Raw genomic sequence first — 25,125 nt, 5'->3', positions numbered from 1 at the left:
TGAAGGTCACAGAGTGACTGTGTCTGCAGTACATGCCTCGTGTGATTGTGTTTAAGAGTTAAGGACTCTTGCAATAATTATGTTCTCTGTCACCTGTTATTTAGTTTCTGCTGAAACAGGAACATTTTCTGTCTACGATCTTTTTGTCTCTGCAGACACACATTCTCCAGAGTCTGCTCAATCTCCTCCCAGCTCCCATTTAAAATATCCTTGAAAACCCTGTAAGGACCCCCCTTGATTTTGGCCCAGTCATAAATTTTCAAAGAGACAGACTTGGTCGAGAGAGCATCTACTTTGTCTGATTCCATCCTATTCCCACAATCATGATTCCCAGGAGCTGGTTATACCCACTATCAATAATAAATCATACTCGCTGTTATATATCTCACATTTCTGTATATAACTGTATCTTACTATGCTATACATGACTGTAACTGGATATGACCTGTAACAATAAGCATACCTTACCACCAGGGATGCACTTGCAGGAGACACTCCATACCTGTCCCACTGAGGTATATAAAGAGAGGTCTCAGGAAAGTGCAGCACTGGAGAGCTGGAATTAAAGGTGCAGGTCCTGAGTGACCTTGACTTCAGCATGTGTCTCGTGTAAGTCAGTACATTAGAGTCAGGACATAAAAGTGGCGACGAGTTACGTAAGAACATAAGAATTAGGAACAGGAGTAGGCCATCTAGCCCCTCGAGCATGCTTCGCTATTCAACAAGATCATGGCTGATCTGGCCATGGACTCAGCTCCACTTACCCGCCCGCTCCCCGTAACACTTAATTCCCTTATTGGTTAAAAATCTATCTATCTGTGACTTGAATACATTCAATGAGCTAGCCTCAACTGCTTCCTTGGGCAGAGAATTCCACAGATTCACAACCCTCTGGGAGAAGAAATTCCTCCTCAACTCGGTTTTAAATTGGCTCCCTCATATTTTGAGGCTGTGCCCCCTAGTTCTAGTCTCCCCGACCAGTTGAAACAACCTCTCTGCCTCTATCTTGTCTATCCCATTCATTATTTTAAATGTTTCTGTAAGATCACCCCTCATCCTTCTGAACTCCAACGAGTAAAGACCCAGTCTACTCAATCTATCATCATAAGGTAACCCCCTCATCTCCGGAATCAGCCTAGTGAATCGTCTCTGTACCCCCTCCAAAGCTAGTATATCCTTCCTTAAGTAAGGTGACCAAAACCGCACGCAGTACTCCAGGTGCGGCCTCACCAATACCCTGTACAGTTGCAGCAGGACCTCCCTGCTTTTGTACTCCATCCCTCTCGCAATGAAGGCCAACATTCCATTCGCTTTCTTGATTACCTGCTGCAGCTGCAAACTAACTTTTTGGCACTCTTGCCTCGGAGTCAGAAGGTTGTGGGTTCACATCCCACTCCAGAGACTTGAGCACAAACATCTAGGCTGACACTCCAATGCAGTACTGAGGGAGCACTGCATTTTTTCCAAAAAGAGTTTCATGCACAAGGACCCCCAGGTCCCTCTGCACCGCAGCATGTTGTAATTTCTCCCCATTCAAATAATATTCCCTTTTACTGTTTTTTTTCCCAAGGTGGATGACCTCACACTTTCTGACATTTTATTCCATCTGCCAAACCTTAGCCCATTCGCTTAACCCATCTAAATCTCTTTGCAGCCTCTCTGCGTCCTCTACACAACCCGCTTTCCCACTAATCTTTGTGTCATCTGCAAATTTTGTTACACTACACTCTGTCCCCTCTTCCAGGTCATCTATGTATATTGTAAACAGTTGTGGTCCCAGCACCGATCCCTGAGGCACACCACGAACCATTGATTTCCAACCCCCCAAAAAGGACCCATTTACGTTTTCACAGAATCCACAGAATGGCTACCAAAAGCTCAGATGAGAAATACAATGCTGGAGACAATTGGGATGACTTTATAGAAGGGCTCCATCAAAGCTTTGTGACCAAAGACTGGCTGGGCGACGATAAGGCAGAGAAGAGAAGAGCCCATCTCTTGACCAGCTGTGGCTCGAAAACATACGCTTTAATAAAAGACCTGCTGGCGCCCGAGAAACCAGCAAGCAAGTCGTTTGAGGAGTTGAGCACACTGGTGAGAGACTACCTGAAGCCAGTGAGCAGCCTACACATGGCCAGACACAGGTTCTACAACTACAGACGCTGTGTGGGCCAAAGCATACCGACTTCGTGGCGGAACTTCGAAGGCTGGCTAGTTCATGTGAGTTCCCCGATGAACTAAGGAGAGAAGTACTGAGAGACATTTTTATTGAAGGAATAGGCCACGCAGGCATATTCTGAAAGCTTATAGAGACTAAAAACTTGACACTAGAGGCAGCAGCACTGGTCGCACAGACGTTCTTGGCAGGCGAAAAGAAACGAGGCAAACCTATACTTCGGGTACGACAACCAACGAGGCATCAGAACAAGGGGTTCACATTGTGAAACAAATCGCTACCCCTACACACAGACAAAGGCAGGACAGCAGGCCTTCAACAGCAGAAGTGGCACCAGAAGCCATCAAAATCAAGGGTCACATGAACGGCCGATCACACCTCATCAACCCACAATGCGAGCAATCAACAACAGATTGAAAGAAGCTCAAGGGATTCCAGCCAGACGCAGCTCATCCTTCGGAAACAACGGAAACGGTCTGTGTTGGAGATGTGGGGGAAGGCACTCAACCAGGGTGTGTCGATTTCAGCATGCCGTTTGCAGAAACGCAGGGCATCTGGCTTGCATGTGCAGAAAAACAGCAGCTCGGCTGGTATACGAATCGGAAGGGTCAGAAAGCAGACCAGAAGGCGGTTGGAACAGGGCACGGGACGCCGAGGTACAGCAGGTTAACACGATCAATGTCCACTGTTCTTACACCAAGACACCTCCAATTATGATGAGGGTTCTACTCAACGGGATACCCGTCAACATGGAACTGGACACGGGGGCCAGTCAATCCCTCATGAGCGTTCAACAATTTGAACAGCTGTGGCCGCACAAAAGCAACAGACCAAAACTCACAAAGATTGACACCAAACTATGGACCTATACTAAAGAAATCGTCCAAGTCCTTGGCAGCGCCATGCTCTCAGTCACACACACAAGGATGGTGCACCGACTTTCCCTGTGGATTGTCCCCGGGGATCTCCCAGCCCTGTTGGGGGAGAAGCTGGCTAGCAGAACTTAATTGGAAATGGGATGCTGTTCACGCCATGTCATCAGAGGAACGGACCTTCTGCTCAACAGTTCTGAGCCGTTTTGAACATCTCTTTCAGCCAGGTGTGGGCACCTTCAAAGGGGCTAAAGTTAGAATGCCAGACCGGTCCATCACAAGGCTAGAGCTGTGCCTTGTGTGATGAGGGAAAAGATTGAAAACGAACTGGACCGGCTTCTGCGGCAAGGCATAATTTCTCCCGTAGAATTCAGCGACTGGGTAAGCCCCATCATCCCCGTCATGAAGCTTGATGGATCCGTGCGAATCTGTGGGGTTACAAGTCTACCATAAACAGAGTCTCCCTACCCGCTACCAATACTCGCTGCCCAGAGCGGAGGACCTATTTGCCACGTTGGCTGGAGGAAAACTTTTCGCGAAACTTGACCACACATCTGCGTATATGACGCAAGAACTAACCGAAGAGTCTAAGCTGCTCACCACCATCAACACACATCGAGGCCTTTTTGTGTACAATTGATGCCCATTCTGCATCAGGTTGGCAGCTGCTATATTCCAGCGCAACATGGAGAGTCTGCTCAAGTCCATCCCGGAGACGGTTGTGTTTCAAGATGACATACTCATCACGGGCAGGGACACCGACTCTCATCTCCGCAATCTTGAAGAAGTACGAAGTCGATTGGATCGGGTAGGCCTAAGATTTAAGAAATCCAAGTTCTGTTTCTCGCGCCTGAGGTTGAATTTTTGGGCAGAAAGATTGCCACTGATGGAATCCGTTCAACCGAATCCAAAACCGAAGCGATTCGCCTGGCACCCAGGCCCCGGAATGTCTCGGAACTGCTCGCCTTTCTCGGGCTACTCAATTACTTTGGGAACTTTATGCAGAACTTGAGCACGCTGCTGGAGCCTCTCCACGTGCTACTCAGAAATGGGTGCAATTGGTTTTGGGGGGACGCCCAAGAACGCGCCTTCAATAAGGCACGCAACCTTCCATGTTCCAAGAGTGTTTTAGCCTTTTTTGACCCAGGTAAAAAGTTAGTCCTTACGTGTGATGCGTCAGCGTATGGGGTCAGGTGCATTTTACAGCACGTCAATGATGCGGGTAAATTGCAGTCCCTTGCTTATGCCTCCAGGTCACTTTCGCGGGCGGAGCGCAAGTACGGTATGATTGAGAAGGAGGCGCTCGCGTGTACGGTGTCAAAAAGATGCACCAATACATTTTCGGGGCCAAGTTTGCATTAGAAACCGACCACAAACCCCTCACATCCCTACTATCCGAGTGCAAGGCAATCAACGCCAACGTCTCGGCGCGCAATCAGCGGTGGGCACTCATGCTGGCGGCTTACGACTACACGATAAGGCACAGACCAGGCACAGACAACTGTTCCAACGCGCTTAGCAGGCTACCCCTGGCGACCACGGAAGGGTCTGACGAACAGGACTGTGAGATGGTCATGGCGATCAATGCCTTTGAATCCACAGGTTCGCCCATGATGGCTCGCCAAATCAGAGCCTGGACGACCAGCGACCCCACGTTATCTCTAGTTGAAAGATGCGTTTTAACCGGTGACTGGGCAGAGGCTCGCGATGCCTGCCCTGAGGAGGTCAAACCCTTCCATAGGCGCATGCATGAACTCTCACTACAGGCAGACTGCCTGATGTGGGGCAGCCGAGTAGTTATGCCCTTACGAGACAGGGAGGCGTTTGTCCGGGAGCTCCATCGCGAGCACCCGGGGATCGTCCTTCTGAAGGCCATAGCCAGATCTCATGTCTGCTGGCCTGGCATTGACGCGGACTTGGAGCTCTGCGTCCGGCGGTGCACCATTCGTGCCTAACTCCCCAGGGAGGCCCCCCTAAGCCACTGGCCCTGGCCCACCAAACCGTGGTCGCGGGTGCATGTAGACTCTGTGGGCCCATTCATGGGCAAAATGTTCCTTGTAGTCGTGATGCATTTTCAAAATGGATCGAATGCACCATTTTAAACTCGAGCACCACCTCCACCACTGTGGAGAGCCTGAGAACCATGTTTGCAACGCATGGCATTCCTGACATATTGGTCAGTGATAATGGTCCGTGCTTCACCAGCGCAGAATTTCACGATTTTATAGTTGACCACGGTATAAATCACGTTAAGACGGCACCTTTCAAGCCGTCCTCCAATGGCCAGGCAGAGCGAGCATTGCAGATCATTAAACAAGGCATGCTCAGAATCTAAGGTCCCATGCTGCAGAGCCGCCTGTCGCGACTGCTGATGGCATACAGATCTTGTCCGCATTCCTTGACTGGGGTTCCCCCCGCGCAACTATTGATGAAACGAACCTTAAAGATCAGGCTCTCGTTAATCCTCCCAGACATTCATGAAATTGTTGAGGCTAAGCGTCAAAAGCTAACTGAGTACCATGACCGAAATTCGAGGAGGAGGTGGAATGAGATAGGGGACAAAGTGCTTGTGCTAAACTATGGCAGGTGTCCCAAATGGCTTGCAGGGATCGTAACAGACAAAGAGGGAAACAGGCTAATGGTTGTACAAATGGACAATGGCCAAACCTGCCGAAGGCATGTAGACCAAGCAAAAAGTAGATTCACTGATAACACCGAAGAACCAGAAGCAGACTACAATGTGGAACTCACACCACACCTGATGTACAGACAGGTGGAACAACCTGAGGAAAGGGCAGTCTCAACAGACAGCCGAGGCGAGATAGCAGCAATCACACCGAACGAAAAACAGGCTCCAAGGCAAACAACTGAACCACAACTAAGATGCTCCATGCGAGAGCGCAGACCACCTGAGAGACAGAATCTATAAAGGCAATAAGACCTTGGGGGAGGGTGATGTCATGCATCTCACATTACTGTGTATAACTGTATCTTACCATGCTATACATGTAACTGGATATGACCTGTAACAATAAGCATACCTTACCACGAGGGGTGCACTTGCAGGAGACACTCCATACCTTGAGGTATATAAAGGGAGGTCTCAGGCAAGTGCAGGACTGGAGAGCTGGAATTAAAGGTGCAGGTCCTGAGTGACCTTGACTGCAGCATGTGTCTCGTGTAAGTCAGTACATTAGATTCAGGATTTAACAGGGGCAGTAATGGTAGCGGACGGTAAAGTTTGCGCCCGGGAATAGTTTGCGACTCAGTTGGCAATATTCAGCAGCTGGGCCCTGAGTCTGGGGCGGAGTGCTGAGGGAGGCTTGAACACCTCACTTAGGGCACTAGGCCGGCTGAGTCTGTGAAAATCCTGAGCTCAACAGTCGGCCTCAGAGCACTCTAAGAGAGGCCTGCAGCGGGGGGAAAACCTGAAAAACCCACCAGAAACATTCCCAATAAATAACTCACGCCACCACAACGTAAATCACAAAAAAAATAAAATAACAAACAAAGGCACTGACCTGAGGTTGACTTTACTTACCTCACTGCTGCTGCTACAGGTCGGACTGCCCGCTTTCACAGGCGGTCCCAGCAGGGAGCTCGACGGAGTGCTACAGATCGAGCGGCAGCAAAAAATCGAGCCGGTGTTGCAACCAGGGGCGTTGCACACCGGCTCACCTCTTCCGGGTGGTAATGCTCCGCACCCCGCCGAAAATGGCCCTGAACATCCCGGTGGGGTGCCGGTAGCTGGCCGCCCACCCGGAAGAGCTTACCGCCTCCATTGCCACCCCTCCGTGGCAAAACCAGGTGCATCACAAGCTAAAAATCCAGCCCCATGTCGTCGGATAATGTCGCTGAGCAGCAGCATGTCGATGGGAAGCAGCAAGGGGCCAAGAATAGATGCCTGTGGAACTGTAGAGGTAATGGTGCATAGTAAGATACATAGACAAAGGGTGTCTGTATTAGAAGGATAGAGACATCCAAGGGCAACATGTTAATTTTAATGTTAGGCCTCCCCTGTTTCCAATGGAGAACTGCTCCAGGGCTTTGGCCTAATTTAAATAATAAGTGAGATCTTAAAGAGCCATGCACACAGTCCGTTCACAGGCTTCTAGTGCGCTAAGTTTTGTCTGTCTGCATTCGAAATGGGTGCACAGTAGGCTAGATCTCCACCCCTAATTATACCTGGTCTTGGTGACATTTTTTAATTATTATTCATCCTCAGGATGTGGGCGTCGCTGGCAAGGCCGGCAATTATTGCCCATCCCTAGCTGCCGTTAACTGAGTCACTCGTTAGGCCACTTCAGAGGACAGTTAAGAGTCAACCACGTTGACCTCTGAAGCACTACAGAGTCATGGACTGCAATATGCACCCCATAATGTTCCTGTAGCCCAAATACTAAACAGAAAAACAATTTAAACCTCAGAATTTTACATTCAATCATGGTCAAATTCTAAAAGAATTGTTTTATGAAAATGGAGCAGTTACTGTCCTGAGTAAACTCAGATATAATGTTAATATTTTTCACAGCAAAAATTTGCATCAGAAGCAAGGCTCAGTGGCTTTGGAGAAAACAAATGGTTACGATTTTCGACAGCTGAAAGCACAAAATCTATAGGTATGAGTCAGCTCAGTGAACCATTCTTGAGGAAGAAGCAAAAGCCCTAAAAAAATCGATTTTAACTCATCTTTAGGAGGCAGGTCTAGGCCTCTGATGTCCTGGGCTCTGCTTTTCTAACCCATTATACCCCACGGAACCCCCGCCACCCTTCCCTTGCAACTTTGCTCAACCAGCGGGTTGTCTCTAGGCCACGCGATCTTCACCTGCCAGTGGGCAGCCAGCTCTCTCATTGCTGGTGGGCAGCTGGCTGGTGAGATGTATATGAGGCCCGGAGGTTAAAATCGGAGGTGTGTGGAGGGGTGGGCGTGGGGGAAGGGTTTGATGCTCGCCCTGCCCCTGCCTGTTAGAAACATGCTCCAAGTTAAAATCCCCCAAAGTCACATGTCCAGAACACTTGTATTTCCCTTCGGTAAATTGTTAAATCCATCACTGCTTTTCTCTTACATTAAAGGAGATGTTGTTTAAGTTATGATAGACCTGTGTCCCACTTCACTTTCAATCCAACTTCTCATCGTCACAGGTCACAAGGCCATTATTTGGAGCGGTCATCTATTTTGGGGCTGAGTCAGTTTTTACCAGCCTGCTAGAATAACATGTACACAGACATGAAGGTTGGCATGCAGGTAAAGCAGGCGGTTAAGAAAGCAAGTGGCATGTTGGCCTTCATAGCGAAGGGATTTGAGTACAGGGGCAGGGAGGTGTTGCTACAGTTGTACAGGGCCTTGGTGAGGCCACACCTGGAGTATTGTATGCAGTTTTGGTCTCCTAACTTGAGGAAGGACATTCTTGCTATTGAGAGAGTGCAGCGAAGGCTCACCAGACTGATTCCCGGGATGGCGGGACTGACATATCAAGAAAGACTGGATCAACTGGGCTTGTATTCACTGGAGTTCAGAAGAATGAGAGGGGATCTCAGAGAAACGTTTAAAATTCTGATGGGTTTAGACAGGTTAGATGCAGGAAGAATGTTCCCAATGTTGGGGAAGTCCAGAACCAGGGGTCACAGTCTAAGGATAAGGGGTAAGCCATTTTGGACCGAGATGAGGAGAAACTTCTTCACACAGAGAGTGGTGAACCTGTGGAATTCTCTACCACAGAAAGTTGTTGAGGCCAATTCACTAAATATATTCAAAAAGAAGTTAGATGTAGTCCTTTCTACTAGGGGGATCAAGGGGTATGGCGAGAAAGCAGGAATGGGGTACTGAAGTTGTATGTTCAGTCATGAACTCATTGAATGGCGGTGCAGGCTCGAAGGGCCGAATGGCCTACTTCTGCACCTATTTTCTATGTTTCTATGTTTCTATGATGGTACAGACCTGGATTTTGGGAACAAACACTTATCAGAAGTAGCAAACATTCTTGCAGCATTGATGGGAAATCCAAAGGCCAGCATAGACCCCAACTTTGAAACCCCTTTGCAACATTTCTTGTCTTTCTATCTCAATCATACTGTTGCAGTCAATGCTTCTCTGAGCTTTTCTCTCTGGTTCCTCCGAAGTTACACATTTGCCATCTGACTCAATCTGCCTCTTACTCACGTCCTCAATGTGTTGAAGTCAAGATATAAATACATTGTACCTGATGAGAAACTGACCAACAGCTTCAACAGAAAGTTGGCACACCATCAGAAAGAGCGACAACTCCTAAACCACCCCGAATGTGAGTTTGCAATGTGTGTTGTAATTTATGCTGCAAAGTGCACCCAAAATTATTACTCATGTTGAAAGAGAAAATCAGAAGTTTATGAAATTTTAGGAGAGGCACAAGTTTAGAAAGCACAAGATCTTTTGACCATTATCCAATTTTCAGAATTTTAGATTCTAGAGTGAAAATGAGCATTGATTTTTCTTTACATCTAAAAATGGAGAAATCTGAGGATAATTTTGAATAAAATATATCCTTGGCTGTAGGGGCCAGCAACCCGAGAGAGTGGGAAGGTGCCCCTCTCTCTCTTCCGGCCACCATGTGGGGTGGATGCCCACGAGGAGCTGTAAATAGTACAGGCCCTTGGAACAGGGTCAATGCTGGGCCATGCTGACAATGGGAAATCCCACCCCCTGTACTTCCATCAGGGGGAGGAGCCCCCAGGAATTTCAGCCCTCGTATGATTTTCAGCCCAGGCAATGCCTGGTAAGATCTTTATGGCCTGCTAATTAGATGAAATTTCACACCACATTCATGGAAATATGATTTATCCAACCCTCCTTGTTCCATTTGGAACTAAGGTAGGTCTGGGGATAAATGGGACAATAAGGGATGAAAACTCATGGAGCATTGTGCTATTGCCTCATCTAAGATTGGAGTTGTCACAATGCTGCATCACCAATAGACCATCAGCTAAGGCAGGTCTGGGGAATGGTCTAATTTTGGAGTTACATTTCGTCAACTCCAATGTAACATGAGGAAATAGTACAGTGACCCAGAATCCACTACACATGATAATCTGAGCATCAGTGCTGTCGATCATTTTCGCCCATGGATATGAGCCTGACTCCAATATACAATATTCTTTGTAGTTAAGTATATGTGTTGATCAGGTTATGCCATTTGTTTCTTCTGAAAAGAACTTATAGCATTACCAAATATATACAGATGATGCATAAAGTTGTCTGATAAAGTTGTCCAGGGCCATGCCGTGGATCTTGATGTTTGGGAGGCAGTGCTGTGCGGCGAGGACAGGCTGGTGTAAGACCTTTGTCTTACTAATGTTTAGCGTAAGGCCCATGATTTCATATGCGTCAGTAAATACATCGACTATGTCCTGGAGTTCAGTCTCTGTGTGTGCACAGACGCAGGCATCATCCGCGTACTGTAGCTCGATGGCAGAGGTTGGATTTGTCTTGGACCTGGCCTGGAGACGGCGAAAGTTGAACAGCTTCCCACTGGTTCTGTAGTTTAGCTCCACTCCAGCGGGGAGCTTGTCAACTGTGAGGTGGAGCATGGCAGCGAGGAAGATTGAGAAGAGGGTTGGGGCGATGACGCAGCCCTGCTTGACTCTGGTCCGAACATGAATTGGGTCTCTGATGGATCCGTTGATAAGGATCATGTCGTCGTGGAGCAGACGGAGTATGGTGACGTATTTTTGGGGCATGCGAAACGGAGGAGGACGCTCCATAGACCCTCGGGTTGACAGTGTCAAAGGCCTTTGTAAGATCGAAGAAGGCCATGTATAAGGGCTGACGCTGTTACCTGCATTTTTCCTGCAGCTGTCGCACTGCAAAAATCATGTCCGTTGTGCCCCGGAGGAGACAAAATCCGCACTGCGATTTTGGGAGGAGCTCCTCAGCCACGGGGAGAATACGATTGAGGAGGAGTCTAACTGAATGGCCTGTTTGTGTGCTGAATATTCTATGTAATTCTATATAAAAAGTTGATTTTTAATTTCGAGTGTTTAGCCACGGTGTACTGAAAAATGGCCGCATTAGATCAAACTCACACTGGTAAACAAGGATAAGAGCAGTAGATGCATTGTTCAGTGAACTAATTAAATGCTGGTGGCTATTAATGGGATGAATTTATCCACATTAACCCAGTCGGAGACAGAAAAGTTCAAGCTTAAGCAATACATTGCATAGTTGAGTCATCATCGTTGGTGTTACATTTCTGAGATATTAGTTGAGTGGGCAACAAAATTACATGTAACGTCCAATTAATTTTCATAATGTAGCTGATGTTTTGTGTTTACATAGCATCTGCAGAAGGATTGTTGAAACACTATTAAGAGAACAATTTCTATTGCAAGTTATCATTCATAAGTTATGTTCATGTTTGAAAAGCGTGATAAATCAGAGCAGATACATAGAAATAAAGCTCCATATCTGTTCTCAGGTAAAAATATCAATTCCCCAAAATGTTATATTCCACATATCGAACTCCAAGCTCTTCCTCTCTGTCCTTTGCAGCTCATTTATATTCTGCTTGTGTTATTTGTGCATAGATGACAGATGAATCATCTTCCTTTGAAGGAGCCAGGTTCTGCAAGAGAGAAATTAACTATTTAAAATAATGTGATCTATTATTGCATCTCTTTACATCAGATAACAACTTTACAAATTTGTTGCAGATATTAATATTGTAGGTTGTGTGATTTTGCCAATCAGACTCAATATACTTACAGTATCGGAAGATTGCTTATTGCACTGCGTATCATGTCTGGACCCTGTGATAATTGCAAACATCACAATTAAAGAATAACATTGATGGATTGCACTAACAACAAAACCTGACTAATGATAACTAAATGTCCTCAACTTACTGTATTTCACTGATACAGCCAATAATCAGCAAGACATTGATTGACAGTGAACCCAGTTGTCCTCTGTATGACTCAGATCCACACTGAGCCCTGCATTTACACAGTGAGCCACAGGAATGGTCATTAATGAATAAAGCTCCTTCTGTGATGATTGGAAGATTGCATGACCCACTGCTAGCTTGTTCAGGTGCTCTTGTAAGTGGATGCTAAAACCACAGAGAGTGAGGCTGGAGGAAGAGCGAACTGCTCCTCCAGTCTTATCACCTTTGATGCATGCGGGCAACACAAAGGGATGGAGGTCCCTTGTAACAGATCATCTCCCCTTTTTCTATCATTCGGCCCAGGGAATAATTGTTTTCATAGCCACTGATAGGAAAATCAGCTTTACTTATATCAACTTGAGAAGAATTTTCACAGTGCCTTTCACATCTTCAGGAAATCCGAAGCAAATGAAACACTTTTATGTTTAGGCATTGTTCTAGGTAATGCACCTCCAATAATGAAACACGCCCTCAGCGTGGATTGCAGCAAACAAAGTTTGAACCTATGACCTTCTTTCTCAGAGGTGAGAGTGCTCCCCCTGAGCCAATCTGGCCCACAGGAGGCTGGAAGAAATTTCTTTCTACACCACCTGTGTAATATTTGATGTGATATGATTCAAAATGTCGATGTTTTCTTCTTGCTGTGGTTCCATATTGTTAATAACGTCAACCTTTAGTTCTAAATTAGTTACAATAAAGTGGTTGCCTCTCACAACAACATTTTTATTTTAAAGTTCCAATTGGAAAGACACTACCAATTATTCTATGAATAAAGTATGCAATATCACCAATAGTTACTGTGCTGTATTGTCTGTGCAGGAGAATGCTCTGGTCATAAGGGCCCGACACCATCCTACGCCATTTTATATGTTTGTTCTCAAGATGTGCATGACCCTGATCAGAATCACATTTATTGTTCATCCCTAGTTGCCCTAAGAAGGCCATGGACATTCTTCTTGAACCAATTGTACATTCAGAGAGCAGTAGCGTTAACTCCACAGTGGGGATTAGAGTTTCATTTCAGCCACAAGGCAGGTGCTTTTCCCTGAAATAAACCCAGTTACCTCGAATTCCCTGGTGCTAGCCTACAAATTATGAGATTATTAGATTCAGTTCCACAACATACCATGGTAGGATTGGAACTCATGACTTTCAGGCTGGTAGTCCAGTACTGTAGTCAGCACAATAATGTTTCTGCCTGTTGAATTACTTTAATATTTGTTGTTTCTAGTTCTGCAGTCTGAAAGCAGTTCCGACTAGGAACAGACCGATAGCACAATTTTTTCTCTAATTTGACAATAATTGACAATCTACTCAGAGACGCCATAAGCTGTATGTGTGTGGCAAATGGAAAAATGGCTCACTGGGGCATCAATGGGTGATCGTCTGAGGTTGGTGATGGGGCACTTTGACATTATGAGGAGCTTTACACGAGGAGTGCCTGAGGCTGACATTACATGCCGAAATGTAATGGGCTGGAAATTCGGTCACGCCTCTGTTGCGGCGTTAATCCAGGTGAGGACAGACCAGGCACTGTGGACATGCTACGTCTCCAGTTCACTGGAAGTCATTAGGTTGGTTGTGAGGCGCTGGCTGAATAGGGCTTTCTTAGCAAGGTCTTTGAGTGCTCCAGCGTTGATTTTCCTACGGCAGCATTTCTGTTGCCGCCGCTATTTTGGGGCTACATTGATGGAAATGACAATACGGATCAGGCGGTAGTAAGTCCAGCAGTTGTCAGCTCATGTCATGGCGTGGGTGATGTGGACATCCTTGCCGTGCCTCGTTCAGATGATGATGTCGTCTAGCAGATGCCAGTGCTTGGAACGACGGTGTTGCTATGAAGCCTTGTACTTGTCACTCCAATGGAACAAGGTATTGGATATGACAAGAGCATGTTATAAGCATTTGGTCTGGAGGATGGTAGCGTTGGAGTTGGGCTTTCCCTACCCTCTGCCGATCACACCTCCCCAGAGGTCTGTGTCCTTTCTAACTCTGGCGTTAAAGTCGCCGAGGAGGATCAGCTGTCACCGGGTGGGACTCGGGTCAGGGATTGTTCGAGGCTGGTGTCGAATTCTTCTTTGGTCTCGTCTGTAGCTTCCAGTGTTGGGACATACGCACTGATGACTGTAGCGCACTGGTTCCGGGCTAGAGTGTGCTGAAGGATCAGGAGGCGTCTGTTTATCCTGCAAGGGGATTCTCTGAGATGCCCAATTAGCTCACTTTTCATGGCAAAGCTTATCCCATAGAGGCGGTGTTCTTTTTCGGGTTTACCTTTCCAGAAGAAGGTGTAACCATCACCTTGTTCCTGGAGCTGGTTTCCCCCTGCCCTCTGAGTCTCGCTTAGGGCAGCAATGTCTATGTCGAATTGTCTGAGTTCCCGGGCAACGATAGCAGTACGGCATTCCGGTCTGTCGCTGTTGGTGTTATCCATGAGTGTCCTGATGTTCCAGGTCCCAAACTTCATTTTAAAGTGTGGAAGATGCCTGTGCGTGATTTCCTTTAACGTGGGGTGGCCTTTGCACACCAGCTACCACACGGGCTTGACAGAGCAAGGTCTTGGTCCAGTGGCAAGGGGATTAAAGATGATTGGAGACTGGGCTCCACTGCATGGGCCTAGTACACACAAACACACATACTCCTTCTGTCCTCCTTCCTCTTTCCCACAGGTCCTCTCTCCCTGGCTTTCATAGGACGCAGTGTAGGACTCCTGATCTCGCTCTTCCGTGGGCCACGACCCCACTGCTAGTCCAGGCTGCGCCACTCCTGGGTCTCGACCTCGATGCTCCTCTCGACCTTATTGCTGGGTCCTGACCTCATTCCTGGTTCCCGACCTTGCTCCTGGGTCCTGCTTTCTCTCCTGGGTCCCGCCCTCGCTCCTGGGTCCCGACCTCGCATCTGGGTCCCGACCTTGCTCCTGGATCCTGACCTCCCTCCTGGGTCCTGACCTTGCTCCTGGGACCAGACCTTGCTGGCCCTCCGAACCTCGCTCCTGGGTCCAGTGCCTGGTCTGCCCTCAAGGCCTCCGTAATTAGCACTTGTGATGAGACGTTTGGTCATTTCACCAGGAAACATCAAGACTGGCTTGACGAAAACAACCAAGAGATCCAGGAGCTAATAAGCCGCAAGCGCAAGGCATTCTTGAACTGTAAACAGCCACACAACTCAAGAGCAAGAAAGCAGCTCCATAGACGTCTGAAAGCCAAGTTTCAACTTAAAAGTCGCGACCTAAAGAACAGATGGTGGGTGGAAAAAGAGCTGGAGATCCAGCAACAATCCGACAACCACGACGTGCGTGGATTCTTTATTGTAGTCAAGACCACCTACGGCCCAAGCACCCAACGTTCTACCCCATTGAGGGTCAAGAAGGAAGAGGTACTCATCAAGGACAGAGAGGCAGTCAGTGCCCATGGAAGGAGCATTTCGAAGATATCCGTAAACGAGACTCTGTCTTTGACGTGAGTGGCCTTGACTCCATCCTGCTGCACGCTACCCGTCACCACGTCAGCACAACCCCAGCCCGGCATGAGGTTGAAAAAGCCATCTGACAACTGAAGAACATCAAGGTCTCAGGAGCAGATGGAATCCCCGCCGAAGCATTAAAGCATGGCAGAGAAGCACTATTGGCGTGATTCCATGAATTAATTTATCTTATTTGGAAGGAAGTGAGTAGGCCAGGGGATCTCAGAGACGTTGTAATTGTGACCATCTTCAAGAAAGGTGACAAGTCCAATTGCAGTAAATACAGAGGAGTTTCTCTGCTATCTGGCACAGGGAAAGTCTTCACAAGAATCCCCCTCAATCGCTTTCTCCCAATGGCTGAAGAGCTCCTCACAGAGTCGCAATGCGGATTCCGCCCACTAAGGGGCACAATGGACATGATCTTCACCGTGCACCAAATTGAAGAAAAGAGCAGGGAGAAGCACCAGCCTCTGTACGTGGCCTTCTTTGACCTCACAAACTGGGAGGGATTATGGATTGTCCTCCTCAAACTCGGCTGGCCTCAAAGGTTCGGCACAATCCTCCAGCTGTTTCACGATGACATGCAAGCCGTGATACTGACCAACGGATCCAACACAGACTCAATACACGAGTGGACCAGGGTCAAGCAAAGCTGTGTCATCGCACCAATGCTCTTCTTAATCTTCCTTGCTGCAATGCTCCATCTCAACCTCAATAAGCTCCCCGCTGGAGTGGAGATAATCTACAGAACAAACGGGATACTGTTCAACCGTCGTCCCCTCCAGTCCAGGTCTAAGGTCATCCCATCATCTCTCATTGAATTACAGTATGGAGATGACGATTGCATTTGTGCACTCGGAGGTCGAACTCCAAACCATCGTCAACACCTTCACCGAAGCATAAGAGAGTATGGGCCATACACTAAACATCAGTAAGACAAAGGTTCTCTACCAACCTGTCCCCACCACACAGTACTGCCCCCTGATTATCAAGATCTATGACGAGGCCTTGGACAATGTGGACCATTTTCCACACCTCGGCAGCCTATTGACAACAAGGGCAGATATAGATAACGAAGTCCAACACAACCTTCAGTGTGGCAATGCAGTCTTCGATCACCTGAGGAAGAGAGTGCTTCAAAAGCAGGACCTCAAACCCAGCACCAAGCTCATGCTCTACAGAGCAGTGGTGTTATCCACCCTCCGATATGCTTCAGAGATATCGGTTATGTACAGCAGGCATCTCAGAGCACCGGTGAAGTACCACCAATGCTGCCATTGGCAGGATAGGTGCTCAGGCCAACATCCCCAGCATCGAAGCATTGACCTCGCTAGTTCAGTTCTGATGGATAGGCCACATCGTCCGCATGCCCGATACTAGACTCGCAAAACAAGTGCTCTACTCAGAGCTCCAACACGGCAAGAGAGCCCCAGGTGGGCAGAGGAAACACCACAAGTGCACCCTCAAAGCCTCCTTGAAAAAGTGAAACATCCCCACCGACACTGGGAATCCCTGGCCCAAGATTCTATGAAAGTCTGAAGTGGGGCTTGAACCCACAAATGTCTGTTTCCAAAATGGAGGAGAAGCATCCGGGAAGTCTTTTCGCCGGGAGCACACCGAAGCCAAGCGCAAACAGCGGAAGGAGCACACGACAATCCAAGCCCCACCCATCCTTCCCTCCAGCTACTGTCTCCTCCACCTGTGACAGAGAATGTAGGTCCCGCATTGGACTCATCAGTCACCTGAGAGCTCATATTAAGTGGAAATAAGTCATCCTCGTTTCCGATGGATTGCCTAAGAAGAAGAGGAGCAGTAAATGTTTGAACCGGGAAATGGTTTGCGTCCCCAGCCGCAAAATTCACCAGCTGAGCCCTGAGTGTGGAGCGGAGCACTAAGGGAGGCGTTCCATAATTCTTTTTGGGCTGAGCAAATGAAAATCCCGAGGTAAACAGTTGGCCTCTGAGCACTCTTAGAGAGGATTCAGTGGGAAAAGAAATCTGAAAAGAAATACCAAAAACAGTCCCAGTATTTTACTGACGCCACATCCACATGATTCGCAAAAATAAGAAAATTAAAACAATCGCATTTACCTCAGGTAGACATTCCTTCCCTCACTGCGGATGATACAGCTGGAACCGCCAGCTTTCACAGGCGATCTCACTAGGGGGCACTGTGGGGCGCTACAGATCGGGCAAGGTTCAAATTTAGACTTGGTGTTGCAACCAGGGGTGTTGCACACCAGCTCGCCTCTCGCGGGAGGTACTGCTCCGCGCCCCCACAACCCAGGCTCCAAATGTCCCGATGGGACACTGGACGATGGCCGTCTGCCCGAAAATGCTTCCTGCACCATTACCATCCCTCCGGGGCAAAAACAGAGGTGGCAATGGACTGAAAATATAGCCCAATGAGTTTTATTATCCAGCATTAACATTCGTCACCTTGAAGAACACAAAAATAAGAAAAAAAAAAATTGCAATATTCGGTTTCACTACCTGGTGAATTTTTCTGAAAAGCGATCGATCCGTAATGAATATCTTCTCTTTCTGTGCCTGCAGGGAATAAGAAGGAAATAAAGAATGTGTATCTATATATATCGTGGCTGAACATATTCCAAAGCAAGTAATGAATTACTTTCGAAGTGGAAGTACTGTTGGCAGATAAACAAACACCATTCAAGGTCCCGAAAGCAGGAAATGAGACAACAACCAGTTAATCTCTTGTGGGGATGGTGGTTGAGGGAAGAATTTTGTCAGGATAACACCGTGCTCACCGTCAATAGATACAATGATATCTTTAACATTCACCAAAAAAGGTCTCAACTAAAAGACAGCACTTTCAAAAATCCCCTGAAGTGTCAGTAAAGAGTACAGGCTCGATGGACAGAATGTCCTCCTTATGTGCTTTAACCATTCTATGATTCTATGATTCTATGAAAGTCTGAAGTGGGGCTTGAACCCATAAATGTCTGTTTCCAAAATGACAATGCTGCCAAGTTGACTCATAAATTGGAGAATCAATAATTCTGTGGTTGCAGATTTACTAAATAATGTAAACGAAAAACATAGCTCACGAATCATAATGTCTTTTCCAATTTAATTATCTTTACCCCACCTCTCGTGATTCCCACTGGGCTCTGGTTCCATAAGTTCAATATAAGAACATAAGAACATAAGAATTAGGAACAGGAGTAGGCCATCTAGCCCCTCGAGCCTGCTCCGCCATTCAACAAGATCATGGCTGATCTGGCCATGGACTCAGCTCCACTTACCCGCCCGCTCCCCGTAACCCTTAATTCCCTTATTGGTTAAAAATCTATCTATCTGTGACTTGAATACATTCAATGAGCTAGCCTCAACTGCTTCCCTGGGCAGAGAATTCCACAGATTCACAACCCTCTGGGAGAAGAAATTCCTTCTCAACTCGGTTTTAAATTGGCTCCCCCGTATTTTGAGGCTGTGCCCCCTAGTTCTAGTCTCTCCGACCAGTGGAAACAACCTCTCTGCCTCTATCATGTCTATCCCTTTCATTATTTTAAATGTTTCTATAAGATCACCCCTCATCCTTCTGAACTCCAACGAGTAAAGACCCAGTCTACTCAATCTATCATCATAAGGTAACCCCCTCATCTCCGGAATCAGCCTAGTGAATCGTCTCTGTACCCCCTCCAAAGCTAGTATATCCTTCCTTAAGTAAGGTGACCAAAACTGCACGCAGTACTCCAGGTGCGGCCTCACCAATACCCTATACAGTTGCAGCAGGACCTCCCTGCTTTTGTACTCCATCCCTCTTGCAATGAAGGCCAACAAATGTGGATTCTTCATGTGTGAGCCTGGATATGAAGTGTTGGGAAGCTATAGGATCATGTGGAATCTCAAAGCCGCATGTGATCCTGACATCTGCACTTGTTGCTACTTGTTTACTTTCTTTTAAAGATTCATATTATTTCCAAACAGCCATGCCTATTGCAAACTTGAGATATACACAATCAATAAAGTGACTGAATAAATAGATCTGTATTGTGCTTGAAGTCTTTTATACTGGACCAACATCACAAAGATCTATTTTACTGAAGATGGTTAAAGTATTTCAGAATCTAACATTACATATCTGAAGAGCTTCCAAGTCAAAGTATTAAACTGGAACCAACATTTTAACTCAATGAACTTTAACAGTTTCTATGTTAACAATACCTACACAGAGAGAGCCACATAATATGATTTATCTACTTACCGTCTTCTTTTGCCTTTCTATTGACAGTTGCATGTTCAGCAAAATGACTTGTCTCAGGCACCGGCATCTCGTTATCTCCTGGAAAATATATTTTTCTGATTAAGACAGTAGCTTGGCCTGATTTTCAGAAAGTTGCATCAGGCATTTCTACAAAACCTGCTCCATTGCTAATAGATTCGAATGATCAGCAAAGTGGGATCAGTCCTTCAGAGAAAACAATATTGCCGAGAAAAGATATTCAAGTTATACTGAATCTTTGGCGTTAGTTGTTGCGAGTGGTTTTAGAAACACTAGAGTATTTGTGACGTGTGCTCGAGGCATCTAAGGGTTGTAGCGTGATAGCTCAGTAAATGTGTGACCACGCTTTTAGAGGGGAAGAGGACTCAAAATACAGCTATTAATCCGAATATTAATTCAGATACACAGCTAAATATAAGTGCGATTTAAACGAATGCAGGTTGCATTGTTGTATGATGTGATTTCTGAATGTTTATGGTTTGTGCAATGAGAAAGGGTTAATTAATAACCTTGTAGTAAAAGGGCCCTTAGGGAAGACCATAATATGATAGAATTTTAATTTAATTTTGATTGTGATTTCGTAACATCCGAAACTAGAGTCTTCAGTCTAAACAAAGCAAACTACGTCGGGATGAGGGTCGAACTGGCTAACGTATTTTGGGAAACTACATTAAAAGGTATGATGGTAGATGAGCAATGGTTAGCCTTTAAAGAATTAATACATAATTTACAACAAATATACATTCCTGTAAGGCACAAAAACACCACAGGAAATGTGGTCCAATCGTGGCTAACAAGAGAAGTTAAAGATAGTATCAGATCAAAAAAGGAGCAGTAAACCTGAGGATTGGGAGGATTTTAGAATTCAGCAAAGGGGGATCAAGAAATTGGTGAAGAAAGGGAAAATCAAATATGAGAGTAAACTAGCGAGAGACATAAAAACAGACTGTAAAAGCTTTTATAGGTATGTAAAAAGGAAAAGATTAGCAAAAGTAAATGTGAGTACCTTACAGGCTAAGGTAGGAGAAATTATAATGGGGAATATGGAAATGGCAGAGAAATTAAAGAAATACTTTGTGTCCATCCTCACAGAAGAAGCCGCAAAAAACCTCCCTGAAGTAGTGGAGAACCAAAAGTCTAGCGAGAATAAGGAACATAAAGAAATTAATATTAGTTACAAAATAGTACTGGAGAAATTAATGGGACTGGAAACCAATAAATTCCCTGGGCCTGATGGCCTACATCCTAGGGTTTTGAAAGAGGTGGCTATAGAGATAGTGGATGCATTGGTTGTCATCTTCCAAGATTCCATAGATTCTAGAATCTATACAAAGTAACCCCATTTTTTTTAGAAACGAGAGAGAAAGCGGGGAACTACAGATCAGTTAACCTGACATCAGTAGTAGGGAAAAATATAGAATCTATTATTAAGGATATAGTAACAGGGTTCGGAAAAAATATTAATAGGATTGGGGAAAGTCAACTTGGATTTATGAAATGGAAATCATGTTTGACAAATCTAGAGTTTTTTTGAGGTTGTATCTAGCAGAATAGATGAGGGGGAACCAGTGGATGTGGTGTATTTAAATTTTCAGAAGACATTCGATAAGTTGCCACACAAGAGGTTATTAAACAAAATTAGTGCTCATGGCATTGCGGGTAGTAATATACTCAAATGGATTGAGGATTGGTTAACCGTCAGAAAACAGAGAGCAGGAATAACTGTGTCATTTTCGGGTTGGCAGATTGTAATTAGTGGGGTACCACAAGGATCGGTGTTTGGGCTCCAGCTATTCAGAATTGAAATCAATGATTAGAATGTGAAGACTAAATGTTATATATCCAAGTTTGCTGAAGATACAAAGCTAGGTAAGAATGTAAGTTGTGAGGAGGATTCAAAAAGGCTTCAAGGGATATAGACAGGCTAAGTGAGTGGGCAAGAACATGGCAAATGGAATATATTGTGGAGAAATGTGATGTTATCCACTTTAACATGAAATATAAGGAAGTATTTTTTAAATCAGCTCTAGTGAGACCACACCTGGAGTATTGTGTAGAGTTTTGATCTCAGTACCTAAGGAAGAATATACTTGCCATAGAGGGAGAGCAATGAAGGTTGACTCGACTATTCCTGGGATGGGAGGATTGTCCTTTGCAGAGAGATTGAACAGACGAGGCCGATATTCTCTATAGTTTAGAAGAATGGGAGGTGATCTCATTGAACCATACACAATTCTTACCAGGCTTGATAGGGTAGATGCAGGGAGGATGTTTAACCTGGTTGGGAAGTCTAGAACCAGGAGTCACAGACTCAGAATAAGAGGTCAGCCATTTAGGCCTGAAATGAGGAGCAAATTCTTCCCTCAGAGGTTGGTGAGTCTTTGGAACTCTTTACCCCAGAGGGCTGTGGAGGCTCAGTCGGTGAGTATATTCAAGACAGTGATAGTAGTACAACATTCTGGTATGTCGCTATTGGGGATGTCTATGAGGGTCCTGATGTTCCAGGTCCCGAACTTCATTTTAAAGGGTGGACGATGCCTGTGCGTGAATTCTTTTAGTGTGGGGTGGCCTTTGGACATCAGCTACCACATGAACTTGACAGAGCAAGGTCTTGGTCCAATGGCAAGGGGATCCAACACAATTGGAGACCAGGCTCTGCTACATCAGCCTAGTACACAAAAACAAACATACTCCTACTGTGAGCCTGGCCTACATTCCTACTGAGCCCCTCCCACCCACCCTTAGGTCCTCTCTCTCTGCTTTTCAGAAATCGCAGTGTAGGTGAACGCTTGGAGCAGCTTGTGAATTTGTCCATAAAATACAGACATTGTGCCCTGGGCCCACCGGCTGCAGCTCCAGCGCACTGCTCTCATGCGCTTTTCCACTCTCTCCAGCCGCTCACGCTTTGGCCGTTAGGTCTTTGCTAGTGACCACGCGTATTCTAGCCTCGTGTCCCGACCTCGCTGCTGGTCCGTGCTGAGCCTTCCCTGAGTCCCGACTTTGCTGCTGGCCTCAGCCTCCTGACCTCGCTGATGGCCCTCGCTGAGTCTTTCCTGGGTTCCCACCTCACTGTTGGCGATCCTTGCCACCCGCTGATCCTCACCGATCCTCCTCTCCTCACCACCCGTCGATTGCCACCGAACCTCCGCTCCTCGCTGCCTGCCGATTCCCGCCGAACCTCCGCTCCTCGCTGCCTGCCAATTCACACCGATCCTACGCTCCTCGCCACCCGCCGATTCACGCCGATCCTACGCTCCTCGCCACCCGCTGATTCCCGCCGAACCTCCGCTCCTCGCTGCCTGCCAATTCCCACCGAACCTCCGCTCCTCGCTGCCTGCCAATTCACACCGATCCTACGCTCCTCGCCACCCGCCGATTCCCTCCGATCCTACGCTCCTCGCCACCCGCCGATTCACGCCGATCCTACGCTCCTCGCCACCCGTCGATTGCCACCGAACCTCCGCTCCTCACTGCCTGCCAATTCACGCCGATCCTACGCTCCTTGCTGCCTGCCAATTCACGCCGATCCTACGCTCCTTGCCACCCGCTGATCCTCACCGATCCTCCTCTCCTCACCACCCGTCGATTGCCACCGAACCTCCGCTCCTTGCTGCCTGCCAATTCCCACCGAACCTCCGCTCCTCACTGCCTGCCGATTCGCGCCAATCCTACGCTCCTCGCCACCCGTCGATTGCCACCGAACCTCCGCTCCTTGCTGCCTGCCAATTCACGCCAATCCTACGCTCCTCGCCACCCGCTGATTCCTGCTGAACCTCCGCCCCTCGTCGTCCACCGATTCCTGCCGATTCTCCAATTCCTGCCGCACGGCGATTATCACCGCCCATGGCACACCGGCTCCCGGTGCCGCATTTTTTACAGGTTTCCTCGTACCTCGCCGCCTGATGTCATTGGATTGGGGACACTCGTTCGTTTGGCCGCCACCAGCTTGGGGCCACCGCCATCCGTACTCCAAGACTTACGCCATACTAGTATCATTACCCGGGAACTCAGATACTACGACATAGACATCGCTGCCCTGAACAAGACACGGCGGGCAGGAGAAGGTCAGCTCAAGGAACAATGTGGTGGATACACTTTCTTCTTGAAAGGCAAAGCAGAAGAAGAACACCGTCTCCATGGCGTTGGCTTCGCCTTCGAAAATGAGCTAGTTTGTTACCTTAGAGATTCCCCCTACGGGATAAACGAACGCCTCATGGACCTTCGGCTCACCCTAACCAGAATCAGTGTGCTACGGTCATCAGTGCATATGTCTCAACCCTGGAAGCTATGGACGAGGCCAAAGAGGAATGCTACTCCAGCCTTGAACAATCCCTGTCCCGAGTCCCAACGGGCGACAATCTGATTCGCCTTGGTGATTTTAATGCCAGAATTCGAAAGGACACAGACCTATGGAGAGGGGTGTTTGGCAGGGAAGGGGTAGGGAAAAACAACTCTAATGGTATCTTCCTCCTGACAAAATGCTCAGAATATGGGCTTGTCATAATCAACACCTTGTTTGGTAAGTACATGGCCTCCTGGCCATACCCTCGCGCCAAGCACTGGCATCTGCTAGACTATGTCATCGTCTGAGTGAGGGATCGCAAGGACATCAGCATCACACGCGCCATGAAAGGAGCTGACGACTGCTGGACTGACCACCGGCTAATCCACTCCGATATCTCCATCAATGTAGCCTCACAATGCCGGCGGCAACTCAAAGACTGCCGCAAAAGGATCAATACTGAAGCACTCAAAGACTCTGCAAAGAAAGCCCTAGTCAGCCAATGCCTCATAGACAACCTGGTGACCTCCAATGAACCGGAGCCACAGAGTGTCCACAGTGCCTGGTCTGCCCTCGTCCACCATAATTAGCACCTGCGAAGAGACTCTTGGTTACTCTACCAGAAAACATCAAGAATGGTTCGATGAGAACGACCAGGAGATCCAGGAGCTAATAAACCGCAAACACAAGGCATTTGTGAATTGGAAACGACTCCACAACTCGAGCGAAAAAAAGCAAACCTACAGACAACTGAAAGCCGAGGTCCGATGAAAAACTCGTGACCTAAAGAACAAACAGTGGGTGAAAAAAGCGCAGGAGATCCAGCATCTAGCCGAAAATCACGAGGTGCGTGGATTTTTTAGTGCAGTCAAGTCCACCTATAGCCCAAGCACTCAAGGTCCTATTCCACTGAGAGCCAAGGAGAGGTGCTCATCAAGGTTACAAAGGTCAGTGCCCACTGGAAAGAGCACTTTGAGGATCTTCTCAACCAAGACTCTGTCTTTGACGTGAGTGTCCTTGACTCCATCCCACAACATGCTACCCATCACCACCTCAGCACAATCCCAGCCTGGCATGAAGTTGAAAAGGCCATCTGACAACTGAAACACAACAAGGCCTCAGAAGCAGATGGAATCTGTGCCGAAGTTGAAAGCAGAGAAGTACTCGGTG

The 25,125-nt window shown here is 47.1% G+C and overlaps 1 protein-coding gene across 3 annotated transcripts in view; it reads right to left on the bottom strand.

Moving 5' to 3' along the window:
- Positions 1-11,218: 11,218 nt before the first annotated feature.
- The window catches only part of LOC139262848 (vascular cell adhesion protein 1-like), an 82,528-nt gene continuing 68,621 nt past the window's right edge, over positions 11,219-25,125 (bottom strand). For all 3 annotated transcript variants that reach the window (XM_070878041.1, XM_070878042.1, XM_070878043.1), the window contains 4 exons: positions 19,656-19,733; positions 17,918-17,974; positions 11,786-11,829; positions 11,219-11,645 (listed from right to left, as the gene is read on the bottom strand). In XM_070878041.1, the coding sequence (XP_070734142.1) occupies positions 11,574-11,645; positions 11,786-11,829; positions 17,918-17,974; positions 19,656-19,733 (251 nt within the window). In that variant the 3' untranslated portion in view covers positions 11,219-11,573. The remainder of the gene's footprint in view (positions 11,646-11,785; positions 11,830-17,917; positions 17,975-19,655; positions 19,734-25,125) is intronic.

The sequence above is a fragment of the Pristiophorus japonicus genome, chromosome 4 (assembly GCF_044704955.1).
Source record: "Pristiophorus japonicus isolate sPriJap1 chromosome 4, sPriJap1.hap1, whole genome shotgun sequence".
NCBI classification, from domain to species: Eukaryota; Metazoa; Chordata; class Chondrichthyes; family Pristiophoridae; genus Pristiophorus; species Pristiophorus japonicus.
Note: the sequence above shows the minus strand (reverse complement) of the source record. Positions and strands in the feature narration are given on the sequence as shown.